The 19,599-nt window shown below is 45.8% G+C and overlaps 6 protein-coding genes across 6 annotated transcripts; 3 read left to right on the forward strand and 3 right to left on the reverse strand.

The window, feature by feature from the left end:
* Positions 1–5,098: 5,098 nt before the first annotated feature.
* Positions 5,099–6,840, forward strand: FOXG_04646 (uncharacterized protein; the record flags this gene model as incomplete). The annotated part of the gene is made up of 1 exon (XM_018382672.1): positions 5,099–6,840. The coding sequence occupies one exon, from the start codon at positions 5,099–5,101 to the stop codon at positions 6,641–6,643; it is 1,545 nt and encodes a 514-aa protein (XP_018239426.1). The 3' UTR covers positions 6,644–6,840.
* Positions 6,841–6,931: 91 nt separating this feature from the next.
* FOXG_04647 (uncharacterized protein) lies at positions 6,932–7,885 on the reverse strand (the record flags this gene model as incomplete). The annotated part of the gene is made up of 1 exon (XM_018382673.1): positions 6,932–7,885. One exon carries the CDS (start codon positions 7,883–7,885, stop codon positions 6,932–6,934), a length of 954 nt encoding a protein of 317 aa, XP_018239427.1.
* A 1,050-nt stretch (positions 7,886–8,935) lies between these two features.
* Positions 8,936–9,106, reverse strand: FOXG_18865 (uncharacterized protein; the record flags this gene model as incomplete). Its single annotated transcript, XM_018399005.1, has 1 exon — positions 8,936–9,106. One exon carries the CDS (start codon positions 9,104–9,106, stop codon positions 8,936–8,938), a length of 171 nt encoding a protein of 56 aa, XP_018239428.1.
* A 2,647-nt stretch (positions 9,107–11,753) lies between these two features.
* Positions 11,754–13,189, forward strand: FOXG_04648 (uncharacterized protein). The gene has a single exon (XM_018382674.1). It carries the CDS (start codon positions 11,992–11,994, stop codon positions 12,955–12,957), a length of 966 nt encoding a protein of 321 aa, XP_018239429.1. The 5' UTR covers positions 11,754–11,991; the 3' UTR covers positions 12,958–13,189.
* Positions 13,190–16,745: 3,556 nt separating this feature from the next.
* On the reverse strand, positions 16,746–17,634 carry FOXG_04649 (uncharacterized protein; the record flags this gene model as incomplete). Its single annotated transcript, XM_018382675.1, has 2 exons — positions 16,746–16,761; positions 16,811–17,634. 2 exons carry the CDS (start codon positions 17,632–17,634, stop codon positions 16,746–16,748), a joined length of 840 nt encoding a protein of 279 aa, XP_018239430.1.
* Positions 17,635–17,916: 282 nt separating this feature from the next.
* FOXG_04650 (uncharacterized protein) lies at positions 17,917–19,036 on the forward strand (the record flags this gene model as incomplete). The annotated part of the gene is made up of 3 exons (XM_018382676.1): positions 17,917–18,100; positions 18,155–18,229; positions 18,299–19,036. Exons 1-3 carry the CDS (start codon positions 17,996–17,998, stop codon positions 19,034–19,036), a joined length of 918 nt encoding a protein of 305 aa, XP_018239431.1. The 5' UTR covers positions 17,917–17,995.
* Between the last annotated feature and the right edge of the window lie 563 nt (positions 19,037–19,599).

Genomic DNA, 19,599 nt, shown 5'->3' on the forward strand with positions numbered 1-19,599 from the left:
TTTGCTGTAGTTCTTTGTGTAGTATTTGCGAGGTTCCAAGTAGGAGGTGGAGGATCCTGTCTATTTCGGCCAATCTTATCTGGCACTTTATGGGGTCGAGCTTGTGTCGGGATTTCAGGAAGCGGCTTGTTTGGGGGTGGTGGTAATGGCGGCCCCAGCAAATCAAGCTTGGCAGGGAACAGAAAGTCAGGATGTTGCATTTTGAGGCGGGAATTGATGCTTTCGTTGGTTTCCTCAAGGACAGGCGTAGGGTTTTCCCAGATCATAGCGGAGGGTTGGTGGTACTCGTAGGCCTCCTCGTGGGGCCTCACGGGTTCGGTTTGGTCATTAATAGTCCCAGATGCGGATCCATTAGAGCTACCTGACCCCAGGACTTTGTATTTAGAGCATTGGCAGTCGCACTTCTGCGAGCTACCCTCCCTATGTAGGCTTGTAGTGCGGCTCTTTTGGAGATATTTGCGAACCCACTTGAGGCTCAATAATCCGCTTAGCTGATTGGTGATGCTGGCCATATTAGGAGGACGAAGAATATTCAAGTGCAATTAAGTAGCAAGCAGAAAGAGGACGACCAAGTTCTTCTAAGATAAACTGATCTGGTGAGTTATTTGCACGCGGACTGGGCAGATATATGTGTTTCTGACGTGTATCAAGAAGAACCCGTCTTCGAGAGTGAGGCATGGAAAGGGGTATTCTCACTTGAAGGGGCTGATACATCACAACCAACCCTCCTGTCTCAAAAGCAGATGTGGTCTAACTATTTGCTTCGCCGGGGCTTAGGTCCAGAATCTGGAGTTCCGTTTGCGGACATTAACGTCGAAACCGACTCCCCGGAATCCCTTGTATCGTCATAGCTTGCACTTTTATGCTGAATGTTTCAAGCCTCACATATATCAGTCAAGCCTCGCAGTTAAGGAATACCAATCATTCACATATCCTTCGGCGTACTCAAGCATTACTGACCCGACACGTAGTCCAAAAGCCCACCGCTCATGTGATATATCGACTTATTTGCCGAAGACTGGCTTATGCAGTACTAAGATGGCATGATCTGCGTACGTCCAAGTTTGGTATTGGCCGCCATTCAGGAGGGGCTAGAGCAGCCGTTGTTTAGTTCACAGTTGGGTCGGCGCTCAGGGCCGGTCCGCACGGTCTGCACGGTCCTCGAGATCGGTTTTCGTTTTAGGGCGCATTTATCCTCAGACGTACATAGTGCTGTACCACTACGCCCAGGGTCCATATGGCTACAGTTTATTATACTCCTGTAATGAAGGACATATTAAAGTCTATGTACAGGCAGCTTCAGAAGTTATAGTTTAGAATGGCATGAGGTGGACGGGATTAGCTAAACTTGCTCTCTTCCTCTGCGTTCGAACGTTCGACCCCTTGTATTGTGAGTCGGGGCACGCCACGATGTTAACCCACTGGCTAGCGAGGGTGTCTAAACTTGGTCTAAGGCCAGTTTGGGCCTAATTCGACCCAATCTGGCGAAAACCCCACCCTTGTAACAATGGTTTGTGGCGGAAATGATGGGATGATGACGAAAAAGAGGTCTGATCATAAATGATGGCAGGGCCCAGAATACGTAGGTCTCCCAATTGTATCTAGACCTGGCGTTGTGGCACTAGCAAGAGCCCTCTTTGTATCGCCGCGATAATGCCTTTATCTGTTATAATCTTAATTGGAGTTGGCACTGCAGACTAAAATGAACGATTATGGTGGGCATACGAGCCAATGTCAGTTGTAATCGAGCAGAACCGGCAATTTGGGTTGGTAACGTGGAGAGCCCTGATAAGCACGGGCCCTTGCGTAGGGACCTTACACTTTTGGCTACAGTATGTGGTCTAGTGGCTTTTACGACATGTGTTTAAATGGCCTAGTCGGAAAATGCCGTTATGCGCCCCAATTGTATTATTATCTTCATGTAGCTCACGCGCAGTCTTGAAACCGCAATGCAACCACACGAAGCAGGAAGGTCAAACTGTCGCTTGGCCCAAGCTCATGGGATTTGAGAACTTGACCATTTCTGCATCCAACAACTAGTCAGGGGCTTCGATTTACTATCTCAACTGATAGTCAGCCATCCATTTTCTCAGAGTATTTTTTTCCCCACTCTACTTCCCGATCCGAATCCATGCATGTGTGAGCATGTGTGGGCATGTGTGCGTGCGTGCTCATCCCTTAATCCACTCACCTCCAGGCTGGTCACCTGGAAGTACAACGTAAAGCGCCAAGCGAGAGAAGAGAAAAATAAGAAGAGGAGAAAACTGACAACTGAGAGATTTTAGCCATGGTTTATTTCTTATGTATATTTTCTAAAAAGAGGCGAATATCATAATAGTGAAGGCGAGTCAACTTGCATTTCTTATTACTATAAACAATGACAAGTCGGCTTTGTATAGTACCATAATACCAGCGCTCTGCATAGTTGCCATGATTGTTTATAGATTATTTATTTGCCCCCTTGAGTTGCGTAGAAATAGTTACGTTAGCAACCTATCTGGACGCATTCGTGTGATGCGTGTAAGGATGCTGCTTCTGCCATAAACTCGGCGACAGTGACGATCTATTTCTATTTGGAGTAAAAGTTGCGAACGGCTTACGGCTTACGGCTTACGGATGATACGTGCCGTTTTGACCAGACAGGCGGGCGCTAACGCGGACACCATCAGGTAGTTAAAACCTTATGTTGAGCAAATCAGGGCCACGCTTCCTCGTAAGCTGGAAAGGTCCATGAGCCAGGGAGTTCTTCAAGCCAATTCATTGGTCTGTTTACCATGACAGAAACATGGTTCTTGGCATAATCAATTTCTTATTGGACGGAAGCCATCCGATTAATGTTGTCTCTTGAAGAATCACCCTACCGCGGAGTCAGCTCAGTTCTTCCCACCTGTCGAGGTAACTAGCGATGTACAGTATTTGAACCAACAGGGCATTGGGTGAAGGCATCAGTTGTGGCGCACGAATGTGAATGCAGCCCTCAAAAATGATAAGGCAAGGGCCTATCCCACATACCCAGAGTGCAACGGTTGCCCCTAACCACTGCGCCACAGGGCAAAAGAGTGGGCTGATAATCGCTATTGTAGTAATTATAGTGGGGCCTACAGCTGCATATAGAAGCTTACGGTGAACCTAGCCGTAACAGAGAGAGGCTGTCAACGTGTGCGAAATTGAGGAATATCGACAACTGGGAACAGTGGCAGGTTGTCGATCGATGGACGATTGTGGTTTTCGCTTCTGAAAAAAGAGCAAGGTCTAAAATAGCCTACTCTTCAAGACCCCTGACTAACTCAGACGGCATTGCAAAGGCAATTTACCGATAGGTTGGTAATCCTTAAACCCTGGTTGACATATGCATGCCGATCATAGGGCCTTAAGTCTTATCGATTACGAGTTAGCTCTAAACATCTTCCGAAGCCAATAAACTTGCAGACATGTTGGGTTGGCTCAAGCTCCGTCAGAAAAAGGAGGAGGATCGAATGGAATTCGCAAGCTCGGCTTCCAAGATCTCTAGTAACAGTCCAGTATCGCATTCTGGCGATAATAGTTAATAGGTCACAGATGCTGATATTTGCTGCCCTATCCCTTTAATTATATAGCAACTCCAGATAGGCCGTACCTTCCTTTGTTATCTTACTTTCACATTATATAGTTAGCAAAAGGTGGCCTTGTCTAAGCCTTATTCCTTAATAGGTATATTCACATAAAACGCTTTGATTTTGCGCTCTGCAGAGCTGCAAGCCGCGACGATGGCTTTGTTTATAATAAACCTGTCTGCTGCTCTGAGCCCCTTTATCTGGAGATCCACAACCCTGCCGATCGGAGCAAAAGAACCCCTGTAGCCCTCTTGCAGAACGGCTTTGTATTTGTGAACAGCCCCGTGTCGCCAGGAGTCAGGGGGACGGCTCAGATGCCACCATCTCCACGTAACGCCGCTACTGCTGCAGGGATAAAAGGACCCAGCGCACCTGCCCTGTTACGATCCCTGCGCTTACATCACGTATACCAGCCTATTTTCTCGCCATCCCACCAACCAGGTCAAGACTGTTTAATCGAGTTCGATCTGATTATACTTATTAAACCGGCGGCATTATGTAATCGAGATAGAATATATAATTCTATAAGAGGTTTAATATAAATAAGCCTTAGCTTAGGAAGATAATAATTATATAATTAAAAGGAGTCTTAAAAAAGGGTAATTAGATATTAGAAATCAGGAGATAAATTAATTAAGCATAATTAGATCAAAGTCGGTTAAATAATATCCCTTTAACGGTCTCAAGTCGTTAGTCACGTACCGGGCCTGCAAAAATACCCCGCTTTTGGCTGTGATCTCAGATTTACGGATCGTATAGCTAAATAAAATTATCACGATTTCACAGCCAAAACCCAAGGCCTCAAAGTTCTTGAATTCTTGTTGACGATACCTCCCAAAATAAGCTATCAAATTGACCCTTCCGAAGGGCGACTGCAGCAGCCGATTGACTGGGGCAAAAATTGCACTGCTTGTGTGGCCTGTAAGGGTATTCGTCGAGGCCAACGCCGTCGCGAAAGGCAGCCTCAAGACCCCCTAGGGCAGGGTCAACAGCAGAAAGGTCCCTCAGACCCGGTCCCGCTGTGAGCAATGTAAGGTTGCTCTTTGTAACTCAGCTAACTGCTGGTACTTCTATAACAGTTAATAATACAGCCAAATTGGAGTACATACGATTTTCGGCGTAGGAAAATCGCCCAATTGGCTCATCCTCCCTGTCGGTACGGACTGCCGCCTTGAGACCGTCAAAGGGATAATTGGCTTAGATGATATATTTCTGGGGAAACAGTTGGTCTGGAATACCTATTTAGGCTTAATGTAATCTATCAACTGCTTAAACGAACCAATGAGAAAGCTTTCAACTTTATAGCATAATGCACTAGCAGGGGAGGGCCAGTTGCAGGGGGGGGGGCATTTCCCAATGCGATGACTTATCTATCTATCTATCTATGGGCCGCCCGTTTGCTTAAGCTAATTACTAATCCAAGACTTCTTTTTAAAGTATTCTCCTCCCGACATACCTTTCAGACTCCAAACTCAACTACTCAAGAGAGCATCCTGCAGACAAATATGTCTCTTAGAAAAACATCATGTATGGCCTGTGCCTCAGCCAAACGTCGTTGTGACCGTGGCGTACCAGCATGTAATCGTTGCGCCCAGAAATGCTTGCCATGCGCATATCCGTACCAGCGCTCATGGCAGTCAGCACCAGTTGTTAGGTTACCGCCAAACGAACTCACATCGCACGATACGCCATTCCCGGGTCCCCTGGGGTCCTCGGAAACCACCCTTGAACAAGGGACTGTACAGGTTGCCGACCTTTTCGACTCTGGCTTCACATTGATGGATGACTCAATGACTTGGAATTGGGATCGTTCGAGTCCACAGGCTGCGGTTGATTTGCCTACGTCTGAACAATTATTCACTCTGGAATCCAACATGTTGACTGGTCTCCCTGAGCCTCTCTTTAATGGAATTAACAACAACCAGAACTTGAGAGTGGACGTGAGTGCGAGACCGGGTGACCCGCCGAGGCATCGCCGCAGAGCTTACTTTCGCCTTTGCCAACAAGACGTGCATAGGCCGCGGTACATTCCTGGTATTGACCCAACACTACAAACAAATGAGATTTGGCCTCGTGGGCGTGACACTAAAACCTGGCAATTCTGCGCGAGGGAACTTCTTTCTTTTGTTAATGCATTTGCGACGACCACAACAAATTCCTTCATCCTGCAGCCAGTCGCTTCGCCCAACAGTAATAACCACACTGAACTTCATTTCTCGCTTCAAAGAGCCCTTGGTGTTTGTGCCACTGCCTGTACTCTGACTGACTCGACTCGGAGTATCCTCGACCAGATGCTTGAAACCGAGATGCAACATCTGGTAAGTGGATTTGGGTTACATAACGTTTTGGGTCATTCCGCGACCCTGTCGGCTTTTCGTCAAGATCTTGCTCGGTTACAGGCTATGGTGCTTTACCAAATCACCGCACTCTTTAGTACTAGTGCCAGACAGCAGTTTCTTGCTAAGAAATATGAACCATTGGTGGCTTCTTGGTCAAGAGAGTTGCTACTTCGGATTCAAGTTTTGGAACTTCAGAAAAAAGAAACCCTCTCGTCACCTTTTCTGCCAATCGAACTACTCCACCCTTCTGCTACTGATCTAGAAGCTTACCCTAATGAGCGACCTATCAGAGAATCACTAGAGAACTCGGCACCTCTCCTACTGTATGACAAACCGCTGCACAATAGTGAGATTGATAGCGCATACAGAACGATTCTTATCTCGTATCTGGCTCGATCCGTTCATTCTGCGCTGATAAGCCAAACCTGCACGCTGCTGGCGGAACTTGGATCTTTACCAGTGTTCATCCATTCAAATGAACCAGTCAGCGACATTTCTTATGATGAGAGTCAACAAGCATTTTGGAGCGAACTGCGACGAAGTGCGGAGGCACAAGAGTTGAACAGGCAGAACAAAACGATTTCGTATAATGAATTCGCTGACCGTTGGAGCCAGCAGAAGGAATTGTTGGGGCTAAATGAACGTGATCGATTTGTTGTGCTGCTGTTAGCTGCCTGCAAGGGTGTTGACACCATCAACGGTCAAGCCTAAATGTCTTGTCATTACATCAAGTAGCTCTTGCAGAGGCAAGCGAGAACGAAGATACGTGGAGCAAATAACATTAGCGAGTCAGCTAATCCATTTCCACGACCTAAGCAAGTCATGTAACTGGTGGTTCTATGTTACTTACGTTTCGCTTTTATAAATGCAGTTCTACATATTAGCCCATTGAACTATCCAAGACGACATTCAATTATGTGATGTAAGGAAGCATGTTAAAACATCCTGTTAAGCGATGTGATGCCTACTCTTCTATGAATGCCATTTGACAGAGACTATTTAGTATTCCATGATTTCTATAGCTTTGGCCGTATCAACCAAGCCAACAACTCCGAGATCGTCCTTTGTGAGAACTCCATTCTCACCTGAGTAGCTTCTGTCGCCAACAAGACCAAAGTATGTAAAGTTAGCTTCCATCACCTCCCCCCATTTAGGCCACAGCCTGTGATAGGTTTGTTTATCAACCATCACGTACTCTGCTTCCTTCTGCTTGGAAGACGCCCATAGAGAGAGAAGCTTTCCAGTACTCATCACATCTGTCACTGCGAGGACAAATTTGCCCGGGAGAGTCTTCGTGGGTTGTTCCAAGATAGCACGAACAAAGAGGCCGACGTTTGTCCTTGCGTCGCCAACCAAGTTAAGTGGTACCGATGATGGAGCGGGGAGAAGCTGAACGTGCTTGTTCGGTGCAGCAGAGGTGACCGGGAAAGGTTTGAAAAAAGGGTATTGCAAGTTTGAAGCATAGAATCCGACCCAGAGGAAGGTCGTTTTGCGTAACAACTCCGGCTGAGACTTGATGTACCTATCGACCTTGTTCTTGCCTACGAAGTGAGGCACGAATGATTTGCCCTCACTCACTCGGGATGCGTTCGGAAGAGTTGACCAGATGAAGTGCTCAAGGGTAGAAGTCGCAATAGCAGCTCTGGCTAGGTTGATACCCTGCGTCGCCTCTTCCTCAACCGCAGCGTCCGCGCTGAGGGTTGGGAAATTTTGGAAGAAATTGGTGGCGGCAAAGATGGCGAAAGACCCAGAAAATGCAGTTTTCAAGGAAGAAATGTCATACAAATCGGCTTCAACAACCTCCACTCCTTTGTCAAGGAGTGATTTGGCTGCAGCACCTGTCTTGTCTCTGGTGATGGCTCTCACGCTATAAGCATCGTCATTGAGAAGTGCTTCAACAACAGAGCCGCCCTGAATGCCGGTGGCACCAATAACTGAGATCAGCCTTGGCATGGTGATATGAATATATTCCGGTGGTGAAGGCTTGTTTGAAGCGCGTAGCTGGCGTTGTGTTGATGCTGAGTAGCCAGTCTATCGCGGAACTGCGCCTTTTATCTTTGGGGGGCTTTACAGCCAGACATGAATAATTGCAATCATAAGTATATGCTTACGTGGGCCTCGAGATCATGGGTTGTCATGTACCAGCGCAATTAGTGATATTGTTAATTCAGGCAAGGTTGACCATGACCCGGTTGACCCACACAAGTCCGCAAACCCCACTCCAGTCCGCGTGTGGCTTTGCGTGATCCACTCTTCTCCGTATCACATTCTCAACTTCAGCGGGGTCCAGGACCGTCTGCCGGACTGTTCGGCTTCTAATGATCCGTACAACAGTACGGTACTTGCACTATCGCAGAAAGTTCCCAGGCCCATTGGCATTGGTGATGGCGTAATTTAATTAATCAACTCGGCAGTGATCATCCCAAGTCCGCAAACAAGGCGGAAGACTCCATCCCTCTCCGATGTACCGGCACGATAGGCCCGGTAGGTCACGTTGATTGATATTTCTGAGTCTTGTTTGACTACTACAACATCACTTTCATCAGCCCGCGGTTTGTAAGCCTGCCTAGCCGCGCAGTGTCCAGGTATAAGGTGTTCCAGTGGTCTAGCCCAAACACCATAGTTCGGCCTGAAATTCGCCCGTGAAATCCACTTCCCAGTAGGTTTTCTCCCATCAAGACTGAGATAAGAGCTAGTTATGTTGGTATCGGAGAAGTATTTGAGAGACGTAAGTCAGTCATAAATGCAATCTCCAACCAATTCCCGACTTCTTTCACGCCACCATTTCTCTGCTTGACTTGCAATCCTCTCTTGGCGCTATCTTTGAAATATGGCTCCTATTAGTGTTGGTTCTTTGGTTTATGGGTACCAAGCCATCGATATTATCGCGTCTTGAGACCTTATTAGCTCTGGAAGCAAGTCTCTCGTTCAGAGTTTGAGAAAATACGCTCCGATAAACGATAAAGTCATTGCAAACACACCAGATTTCGCCTTGGCTTAAATCTAGATCCTGTGCATCTTATCGCTGATATTTCTATTATGCCTAGCTGCACCGTTGACAATGCGCCTGAACTTGGTATCCGGATATTCGGCAGGCCTGGCCCTGCAGGGTTCAGGCTTGACCCAAAGTTTGCTGAATACATTCGGCACCATGTGGCAGTCGGAAAGCTGCATTTCACCAACTGCACCAGCGCTTTCGTAGCCGCAAAAGCAGGTGTTCTAAATGGCAGGGCGACGACAGTCAATCGCGTTAAATACAAATAGGTAAAGAAGCGACAACCTTCGGTAAACTAGACGAGATACTAAATGGGTGGTTAATGGCAATATTTGGACAGCGAGCAGAGCTATTGCTGGCTTAGACATGGTTGCGCATTGGATAAAGGAAAAGGATGTTACAGAACTTTTTACTGCAGCTGCTGTGGGCCTTAAATATGAACCGAGGAACAGCGAGGGGATACTAGACATCATTCCTAAGAGGTGTGACCCTTCTGGAAAGCAGATCTCTATGTATGTCTTTAAATATTACGAATCTTACTAGCCGTATCATCTCGGTTAGAGGCATCAGGTTAAGAAAGGTTCAATTAACTAGGAATTTCTTTATCTGTCGACTTAGTTTCTGTGAATATTAGGTTTAGTTTCCTTCCTTTAATATTATCTTTTAAGGCGTTATGGCCCTCCAATTGTTAGACAGGTGCTAGGCTTTTGCATGCAAGCAGGGATACTTTAAGATTACAAACTGAAATAGTAGGACCCTCAAGGGGCAGATTTTTCAGATATCACAATATCAACACGCAAATCTGCAGCAATGGACCAAGTATATATAATGTCTAACACCAACTAGTGCCTTGCCCCTGTATTATATAGGTAGGTAGAAGTAGAGCACCCCGAAGTTGTATCTGGCAAAAATTGGTAAAATCCCTAATATATATAATAAGTAAGTAATTAAAATAAATAAGTAATTAACTTCTTATAACCTTATAATTCTCTACCCCTATAAAAATACTTATAATATTTTAAATTAAGTTAAATTAATTTAAATTATATCTTAGAGAATATTTTTATATATATTCTTTTTAAGGTTATAAGTTAGCCTTAAAAGATATATCTAAGTATTTATTATAATATATAAGGTAGAAGTATAATATATAAACCACTATGCTAAAAGGTCTATTATTTTCCTTATATCTTAAAAGCTTTATAGTTATAATATAAATTTAATTTCTTATATAATTATATTAAATATTATATTAAAGAGTTTAATAGCTTTTATAATATTATTTATATAATTAAATATTTATAAGTAAATTTTAAATAAGTTTAGAGTTAAAGTTAAGTTATTAAAATATTTTAAAAAGTAACTATTAAGGTAGAAATCGGATAGGCACTGCAGGCAGGTCAGGCTCTATTGACAAGACGTAGGTCAAAGAGCTACGTTCTAAGGATCCTCTGTTAAACTTTACGTGCATTCGGTCCATTGATTCAGATTGGTATATTAATGTCTTCTGTTCAATTCAGCCCCTTAGAGATTTACCGTTTCGGTTGTAATAAAGTATCGCTGCTTGCACGTGACACCAAGTGCCCGTTCAACACATGCTAGCTATTCGGAAATGCCATCATTCCTGGCGAATTTTGCCATCACAATGACAACGAGATCCGCTCGATGGCGTTGAGACATTAGTTATTCACATTGCCTTTCTTCAGATAAAATTGCAGGTTTGTCCATGCAGCATGGCTGCATTTCTCTGACATTGCCCTGTAAGCTGCTTCGTATCGATTAGAGAAAAGAAAGCGTGGCGCCGGACGCGGAAACTTGAGCCTTATGATATATTCTACAAATTTCGGAACTGTGCTTGACTGGTGCTGTTTGTTGCTTGGTCTCTCATGCCATCCTCACCACATGCCCAATTCCTCTTCTTCCAACGCCCTCCACCAAGCTCAAATTCTTGGATCCCCAGTTCACGCCTAAAGTTGACATAGGCGGTTGGGACGGCCAGCCTTACCGGAGCTGGCACCGATAGCATAAGCCTGAGACATACTTTAAATTTTCGTTGAGGCTTGCATGGTACTTAGGGATTGACCGTAAGTCCTACAATCCCTGTGGCGATCCTAATGTTACGAGACCGGGAACTTCCGTGGTAGCGGGATATGAACAAGACCTCGGACCTAAACACTAAGTTAAATATATTATAATCAATTTTTGACTGGACCTAAATATATTTAAATAGTAGTAATAATTATATATATTAAAAGAGATATTATAAAGACCTGGTGAAGAAACCAGTCGTATAAACCAAGACTGAGCGCCGGAGAAGTTGGATTTTCTCTACCAGCATCACCAACCTCGTCATTACACTGTATGCGTCATTGTACGTGGCCCGCACAACTGTCGCTTCCCCTCCGGCATCAAGACATAAGGCATTGACCAAAAAAATATGGATACATCCAACAACAACCTCCAGGGTTCAGAAATAATCTCGAATGCATTTCAACTGTTTCCAATCCCTGTTTCTATTCCACCAACTTCCAGCCACTATCACAATCACAAACAATTACAAACACAGCCCTCCGTGGCTGACCCTTGCTGACGGCTTATGTGCGTGTTCGAAAAGAGACAGCCAGTTTCACCATACATCATAATTCGGTCCGTGCACTCAGAGTCGAAGGTGTGCGGATGGACGATCGACGTTGAGCGGCTCTGCATTAGTATTAGTACATGCTGATGTCTCTACTCCACCCTTAATTAACAGTGTCGGAGATAGAACCTCGGTCCCCGTATACTGCGTTGGATCATCATGATGTGTTATTGGGGAGCTTTCGTTATTTTATTCTGATCGCCTCGCCCAGTCGCTTGATAATCTTGAATTCTCATGCAGACCACTGGGTTTTAGCCAGGCCAGTCACCCAGCCCACAGAAGCAATTACTACGAATCTAGCGAGTGACTGAGTCGATAACAACCCAAGTCCGGGTCATTGAACCCTCTCCTACGCACCTCCCCGCCCAAAGAAGAGCATCAGAAAGTTCCAAGTGGCGGAACAACACAGTTCATAATACAAGAGCCATGGCCTTTACAGATGTCGCAGAAGACGCTGACTACTTGAGGACGCCTTCATTTTTTGGATATAATGAGCTTGGAGTGGAGCAACCCTGCTTTGAACATGCACGGCAAGATATACCAGGTGGCCTACTTCCATGGGATTGGGTTGCTTCCTCTTCTGGATTTGTCACCACGAACTCCACGGGCTTCCAAGGCTCGGATCTCTCAACGCCAGACTTCAGTCAGCCCAGGAATACTGAAATTCCTAACAGCCTCTTGAACCAAACTAGCCTTGGTAGTATGCAACCATCATTCGCATCATATACAGTCCAGCAGTCTTCCGAGTTCGTTTATCCCATACAAGAGACTCCTATGGCCGAGAACATTACACCAAACTTTATCCAAAGCTACAACAGCCAAGGAAAACTAGATTCCTTCAAACAGTCTGATCTAAACCGTGCTCGCTCGGCGCTGGAGTCGAACAAGAAGGCAGCACGTGGGAGAAGGCCCATACACAGACAGCCTCTTTGCGACACAAAGAGTCCACGAGAAAGGGAAACACAGTTAAAGAATGCTGGGTATAGATGGCCTCTGAGCGCTCCGGAACGAAACCGACACGCTGCTGCCAAGTGTCGTGCTCGCAAGCAGAATCAAGAAAATGCTTTGGCCACTGAGGTGGAAATATTGGAAGGTCGGCATCAGCAACTCTCTTCTTGCTATAACGACCTCATTGAGCAAGTTTACCACCTCAAGTCAGAGATTTTGAGGCATAGCGACTGCAACTGCGCTCTTATTCAACAATATATTAGGAGTGAAGCACCCAAATCAGTGGATGTCCCGATGATGAAAACGTCTTCATCCAACGACACGGCCACCACAATCCCATGGGGTGATGCCCTTGGTGGCAACGATAATTCACAAGGAGGGTTAATGGAGCTAAACAGTCTAACACGGGGCTATACCATGTTCTCGGGCGTATCATGGCTTTGACATCATTCTTGTCCAAAACGCAAAGCAGGGCCTTGTGGTTTGTTGAACAGGGGATGCAGTATTTTTCTTGGCGAAAAAGTTTAAAGAGTGCATCTGTTGTCTTTGTCTAGGTAAGAAAACAAGAAGAAGAAAAACACGTATTTGGAGCTTTTTAGGCTTGGGCCTGTTTTCGGAGACAAGAATAAGAAACCTTGCAATACACGAAGAGGGTACTACTGTTTCACATGCTTGCCTGACGCCTTGATGGCTTTCCGGATGTGGCTGGATGCAGAATTAGCGTGTAGTTGCCCCTCTGGTTTGACACTTTCTGCAAAACTGCGTCACTTTGTTCCCCGCATTCCGATCCAATGGCTGATGAGAACTTGTTACCATGTCACCATCATAAGCGCATTGGTAAAAGCCTCCTAAAGTGGGGAAAAGCGGGAGGATTCTGATCGCGGAGAAAACAAGGCTAACAAATCAACGCGAACTCACATAGTTGCACTGATGTTATGCCTCTCATGTGCTAATAGACACCATCACCTTCTCACTAATCATTATCAGTAAATAAAATAGGGAAAGATCAAACTACTATAATATGCTAATTAATATAGGAACATTAGGTACTGCTATAAGTAAGCTTGAGGGAAACACTTAAATATTATAGCATTGGCTAGGATTTTATTATAGCTGCCTAATAATGGGCTCTTCTCCAATGGTTGCGACTGTGTTAACGCGGTTGTTTGCATCTTTATTAAGGAGCTCATGTCCTTTGTAGCTAACAAATCCTTTGCCGTCCAAGTCAGCGTTTTCTATGAGACCGATTTGCCTATGGTATTCGCCTATTGCATTCGTCTATTGCCGGTTTAACATACCGTTCAGACCCTGTTTTTCTGTTAGCACAATGCAGCCCGGGCCTAAAAAGGCAAGGGCTACTATTTGAATTTTTAAAATATATATTTATTTATTTATTATATACCCCTGCAAGTAGTAATACGCTAATAATAAAACAGGGATTGTACTGTAATCGTCTACGGCATCACATCGCCGCTGTGCTTGCCGGTGTTTACTGCTCGACAACCAAGAACGCCCGCCGGCTACCGGATCTCGTTAAGGTTGGCATATGCCCTGACAATCTCCACAAGCCTCGTCACATGTTGAACGGACTGGGGTAGGTGATCAGCGAGAATCGGCAAAATCCGAGGAGATACTCCCGCGTTTAAAAGTGGTTCGCTAATTAGCTTATCCATCAAGTACTACGTTGACGAGCAGCCATCCAAGCCACAACTAACCCACAGCCTGTAGCCACCAGTCAACGCTGCAAGCACGTGGAGTTTTGCCAGTGCCGCCCGCTGTATGGAGCCCTGTAGCCCCAATCAATCATTAACTGGGCACCTAACATCCCTGCCTTTCATTCATTGTTTTACAGGCCAGAACCAAAAAGCATACCTGGATGTTATTCTCCAATGGTTATTTAAGTTTTATTCAGAAGAAGGAGGGGGAAATACGAATGCACAATGGAATAGAGCGATTGTTAGAACGCAAAGGATGGCGATGCAGCATCTCTTCGACGGAGGGTTCTCGACCCTCGATGCTGTTGGCCTTAGCCACGTTTCACGAAGCAATACGAAGAGTCTAGACAGAGAAGCCAAGGCGTTTGCTAGTTGAGCCGTTGTATGTCGGTAGCTTTTAAAATTGAACGGCTGTGTCAGTTAGCCAGTGCCGAGCTGTCATGGCATGTTAGCATGCGGTCTTGACCCGGCTTGGTGAACCTTAATGTCGATCCTCATTAAGCCTTTACTCCAGTGAATTGTGTGTTCAATGTACGGCCTTTCTTGGTTTGCGACTTGGGATGCATCTGGCGTTAAATAATTCTCATTTCCACCTTATTGCCCAAAGTACATAGCCGCATATGAAACCCTCTCATCAAGGAAGCCAAAAGTCTCTTTACTCGGCATTTATTCACTCCAGATTCTTTCGAACGTTGCCAAGAACCTTTGGTTTCCGTTACAGAGACTGAAAGGTGGGATTTCCCTGCCTGGGGAACTCGTGGATTCGGCTGCGGTATAACACCTCCCCACGCTATGCGAAATCCGCACTTGAAGACGTTTCCTGCGGCTTCTCACTTGAACCTGTTTTGGTCAGTCTATCGTGTGAAACCAACATGGGTCTGAGCAATTCGGAGCGCCGGTATACCCCCGTGAACTCCCAAATATTTACTTCGGCATCACGATAGGGTTTTTCATTATGACCTGCGCCAAAGCTGGGCAACAGTCATTTACCATTCACAAGAGAACAACAGGGCCATTCTTTATCCTCTACACTCGGATGTAAGCGTTCTTATTCCCTTGGCCAGTTCGAGGTTAATGATAAGCTCCTTATGAGTATGGACCCTACTCATACATTGGCACTTTCGTTCATTCGTTCATTCATTCATTCGTTCGTTTCGTTTAAAACGTTTATGTATGTTGAATCGTTTAACTGATTAAAAGTATCCCAGAACCGTTTGAACGGTTAAACGATTTTCCAGCCCTGGCACTCGAAAAATCCTTCAAAATGTCAAGCACCGGAGGCCTTCGCTTAGGTCAAGGGCAAGGATCACGACCATTATGAATAGCTTCACGGTCAGCGTGAACGCTATGCCATACCTAGCGTCAGGTAACAGCCTGCTGCCTGTGAGATCGGCAGACTAAATACAGGCATAAGAGACCGACTCTCGTTGCTCTTTAGATAGAAGAGAGAGTCCTCAATCTACACTGATCTTTTGTTCAATGTCTGCATTCGTGTATCAGTGCTAGGTCGACATAAAACGTATTGATATCGGGTCTCAATTCATAATACCACGTTCAAAGTCTCGCCTTTTGCCTACTAATATGTCATCTGACACATCGTCTATTATTGGTGCTACAGAAAACCCCCCAGATGTCAATGGATTGCCGTCAAACTTCCTCTCAATTATGGACATCACGCAGGACCGTTCAAATACCCGCGAAATTTTCTCAAAAGTGCATATACCAGCTATTTATACTTGCACCTGTTTGTGGAAATAACGATATAATCATAAGGCAAATGCTGCCCATCAACTTCGGAAACACACAACCCCGTCGCATCCAGGTCCACCCAGGGTCTGTGTCGGACACCCAGCGCTCAATCTCTGCACATTTTGGCCTTATAGCAAGCGAGGACGCACTTCGAAATGCCTTCAACTAGCAAGCATATCAGGAAGCATTGATCAGTTTACTCACGCGTCAGAGAGTGCCCTTTTCGGCTATTGAATGGGACGAGTTTAAACAACTCCCTCTCGCTTATAACCCATACATCAAAGACTCCCTCATTTCCTCACGGCGTACGATGGTCCGATACATTGCAGCAAACTATGATTTTTACACATCGATGGGTGAGGCAGAGGAAAGCCGTCCAGAAACCTTAATTGAAACTTCTGCGACATGTTTGATTTTCAGAATATGGCAGATTGGGACCTCGACTGCCTTGCACTCTACCCGCCACAGATTGCGTATCACCAGTGACAGGAAACAAAGGATATCAAATCACGTCGGCGCCAGCTTGCATAGATAGGATCAAGGAGTGTACATAGACGTGCTTGCAGGCAACAGTTTATAAATTATATGATAGGTAACTCATCGTTCAAATCAAGTTTTCGAAAGTCGCGTTTACTGCGAGTCTTTCACCTTGATTCTATCGCCCCTCTTCCAATCACTGAATCTATTGTAGATCACTCAATCACTGTTTTGAGCGGCCACTAACACGAATCATTGACCCATGGAGATAAAATCAAGTGAGAAACGTCTCTATAGCCGAGGCCACCTGTAGAGGTATGTGTTCCGGGATGAAATGGCCCGAGTCGACCGCCCACCCTGTGACGCTTTCCTGGACCTTGGCTAATGCCTTCCACAGATTCAAGGGCTCATATTGCGATGCTATCAGACCATGTTTGCTCCAGAGAACGAGCAATGGACATTGAATCTTGATTCCTAGACGTTCGTCCTGGCGTGCCTCCTCCAAGTCTACAGAGGCGCTGGCTCGATAGTCCTGGCACATGGCGTGTATACAAGCTTTATCACCCAGACGGTCAACATAGTAGGCGAAACACCCTTGGTCAAAGCGTTCAAGTTGATCTTTGTCTCCTCCAGCGAGAAACATTTCTGCCGTCCTGCGAGCATTCGAGGCGATTAATTCTTCAGGAAACGGTGTTTTCTGGATAAGGAAGAACCAATGAAAATAAGTCTTTGCCATGTCAAATGTCGGAGAGGAATACATATCCAAAGTTGGGGCAATGTCAAGCAGAATAGCCTTTCTCACGCGTTCAGGATAGTCGACGCAGAGCTTATGAGCCACTCTTGCACCACGGTCATGGGCGCAGACAAAGAATGTCTCAAAGCCGAGGGTCGACATAACAATGGCGCAGTCGCGAGCCATTAAACTCTTTGCATACTGCGAGACTAGTTCCGGCTTGGAGGATTCACCGTATCCCCGAAGGTCCATCAGCACAATGTTATACTTGTGCATGAGCGATGGGACCACATTGTGCCAACAATAGTGACTTTCGGGGAAGCCATGTAGTAGAAGTAGCGGGGGAAATGCTTCAGATCCCTGTCTGTCACTCTTCTTGCCAAAGATTGTAACAGGAGGATCAGACTGCACCTCAACGGTGAAGGGCTTAAAGTCGGTGAAAAACATAGGTAGACGGATGAGACGATGTTTTGGTACCTTGACAAAGGATATGAGAAGACTGAAAGAACAATCCCAACCAGACCCAGTACAGTACAACTTATTATTAATAGCACCCATCATGTGGGATCGGCAATTGTTTTGTTATGCCGAGTTATTTCCATAAGCCAATCGGTATCTTTGATCATTCGGCATCAGGTTCGGGCCGAATCTCCGATTCTGAATGTCCGATTCTATATCCGGCGGCGGCTAGTTAGTCAATGTTGAATCATTATAAGAAGCACCAGGCGATTTGTTCAGGAACTTGACGCAACTACTCTCTCAGCACAAATCAATAATTTCATAACAAACCCGAAACACTATCTCAATCATGACGGCACCAGGAGGCAAATACTACGTCCATGACAAGCTGGGTATCAAGCAGCCCCACCACGAGTCCTTTGCACGCTTGTGGGAGACTCGTTGGGAACCTTTGGTAGGTATATTCGTTTATTGCCCAGCGGGTATGCATTATTAATCTTTAACCTAGGCGAATAGCATGACGTACCCGTTCCTTTACACAGATAAGAGAGATTTTGAGCCTATTGCCCAAGAGATGATTAGGGTGAGTCGTCTAATACTTTTTTATTTTAGTTCACTGCGTCGTTTCTAACTGTATACCTACCTACTCTAGCTCAACTTCAAAGAGCCTTACGAATGGCAATCTTTCGCTTCGATGTTTGAACCCCACGCTAGTAATCTCTATGATACAGCTGCGGCTGCAGAACAGGCAGGGGAGCTGGAAAAGGCGTCAGAATATTACCTTCGCGCCGCAAACGTCTGGTTCATTTCTCGATATCCACACATACTCACCGATATCCAACGTAATGCCTGGGAGAGATCAAAGGTGTCAACTCTCAAGGGCCTACAACTGCGAGGCATACCGATGGAAGAGATACTTGTGCCCCATAAGCACGGCCTTAAAAGCGAGGGAAAACATGTTCCAATCTGGATTTCTCTGCCCAGCGGTGCTTCTAAGGAAAGCCCGGTGCCTATTGTCTTTGGAATTGGAGGTTTGGACTCTTGGCGACCAGAAATGGCTTGTTTTGCTGCTGCATATCACCAATGCGGGATCGGGATGTTACTGGTAGAGATTCCTGGTACCGGAGACTCTCCTGCTCTTATCGACGATCCTAAGAGCCCTGATCGTCAGTGGTCAAGTGTACTGGACTGGGTCGACGAGAATGAGGCCATCGACAGTAAGAAGGTGGTAGGATGGGGCATCTCGACCGGAGGTTACTACGCCATTCGAGCCGCATATACACACCACGACAGATTCCTTGGTATGGTCTCTCATGGTGGTGCTTGCCATCACGTCTTTGACCCGGAATGGCTTGACGGAATCGAGTATAGGGAATTTGCTCACAGGTGAGACATTCTACATTTGGAGGCATAGTCTTGCTGACTCTAGTCTTGATAGCGCTGCTGAGGCGTTTGCTTGGAAATGGGGGTTTCAAGGGGACATGGAGAAGGCTATCAGGGAGTCTAGCGGCAGGTTCTCCTTGCTGAAAGACGGAACGCTTGACAGATCAGACTGTTCTCGCTTGTTACTAATACAGGGCACGGAAGACACTGTCTTTCCAGTCGACGATACCTATCTTTGCTTAGAACATGGCCCTCCCAAAGAAGTCAGGTGAGCTTAAAACCAAGAACATTGTGTACAAATCAATGCTTACCCGGAAGCAGGATCTTCAGAGGCAAAGGCCATATGGGGGGGCAAGGCGTCTTATCCCGCTAAATTATCATGGATCTTGAAGCTCCTGGGAAACAGCGCCGACCCTTTAAATACTTTGAAGGCCATGGATTATAGGCCCATGCATTGAGCGTTCACTTGGCTATATGTAATGTGGCAGCGTCTTAAGTGGCAGTGAAAATATGGGCAAAGCCATTGATCTTTGCGGAGAGGGGACCACAGTGAAATATGCTGCGTGAATC

Source organism: Fusarium oxysporum, chromosome 4, assembly GCF_000149955.1.
Source record: "Fusarium oxysporum f. sp. lycopersici 4287 chromosome 4, whole genome shotgun sequence".
Classification (NCBI taxonomy): domain Eukaryota; kingdom Fungi; phylum Ascomycota; class Sordariomycetes; order Hypocreales; family Nectriaceae; genus Fusarium; species Fusarium oxysporum.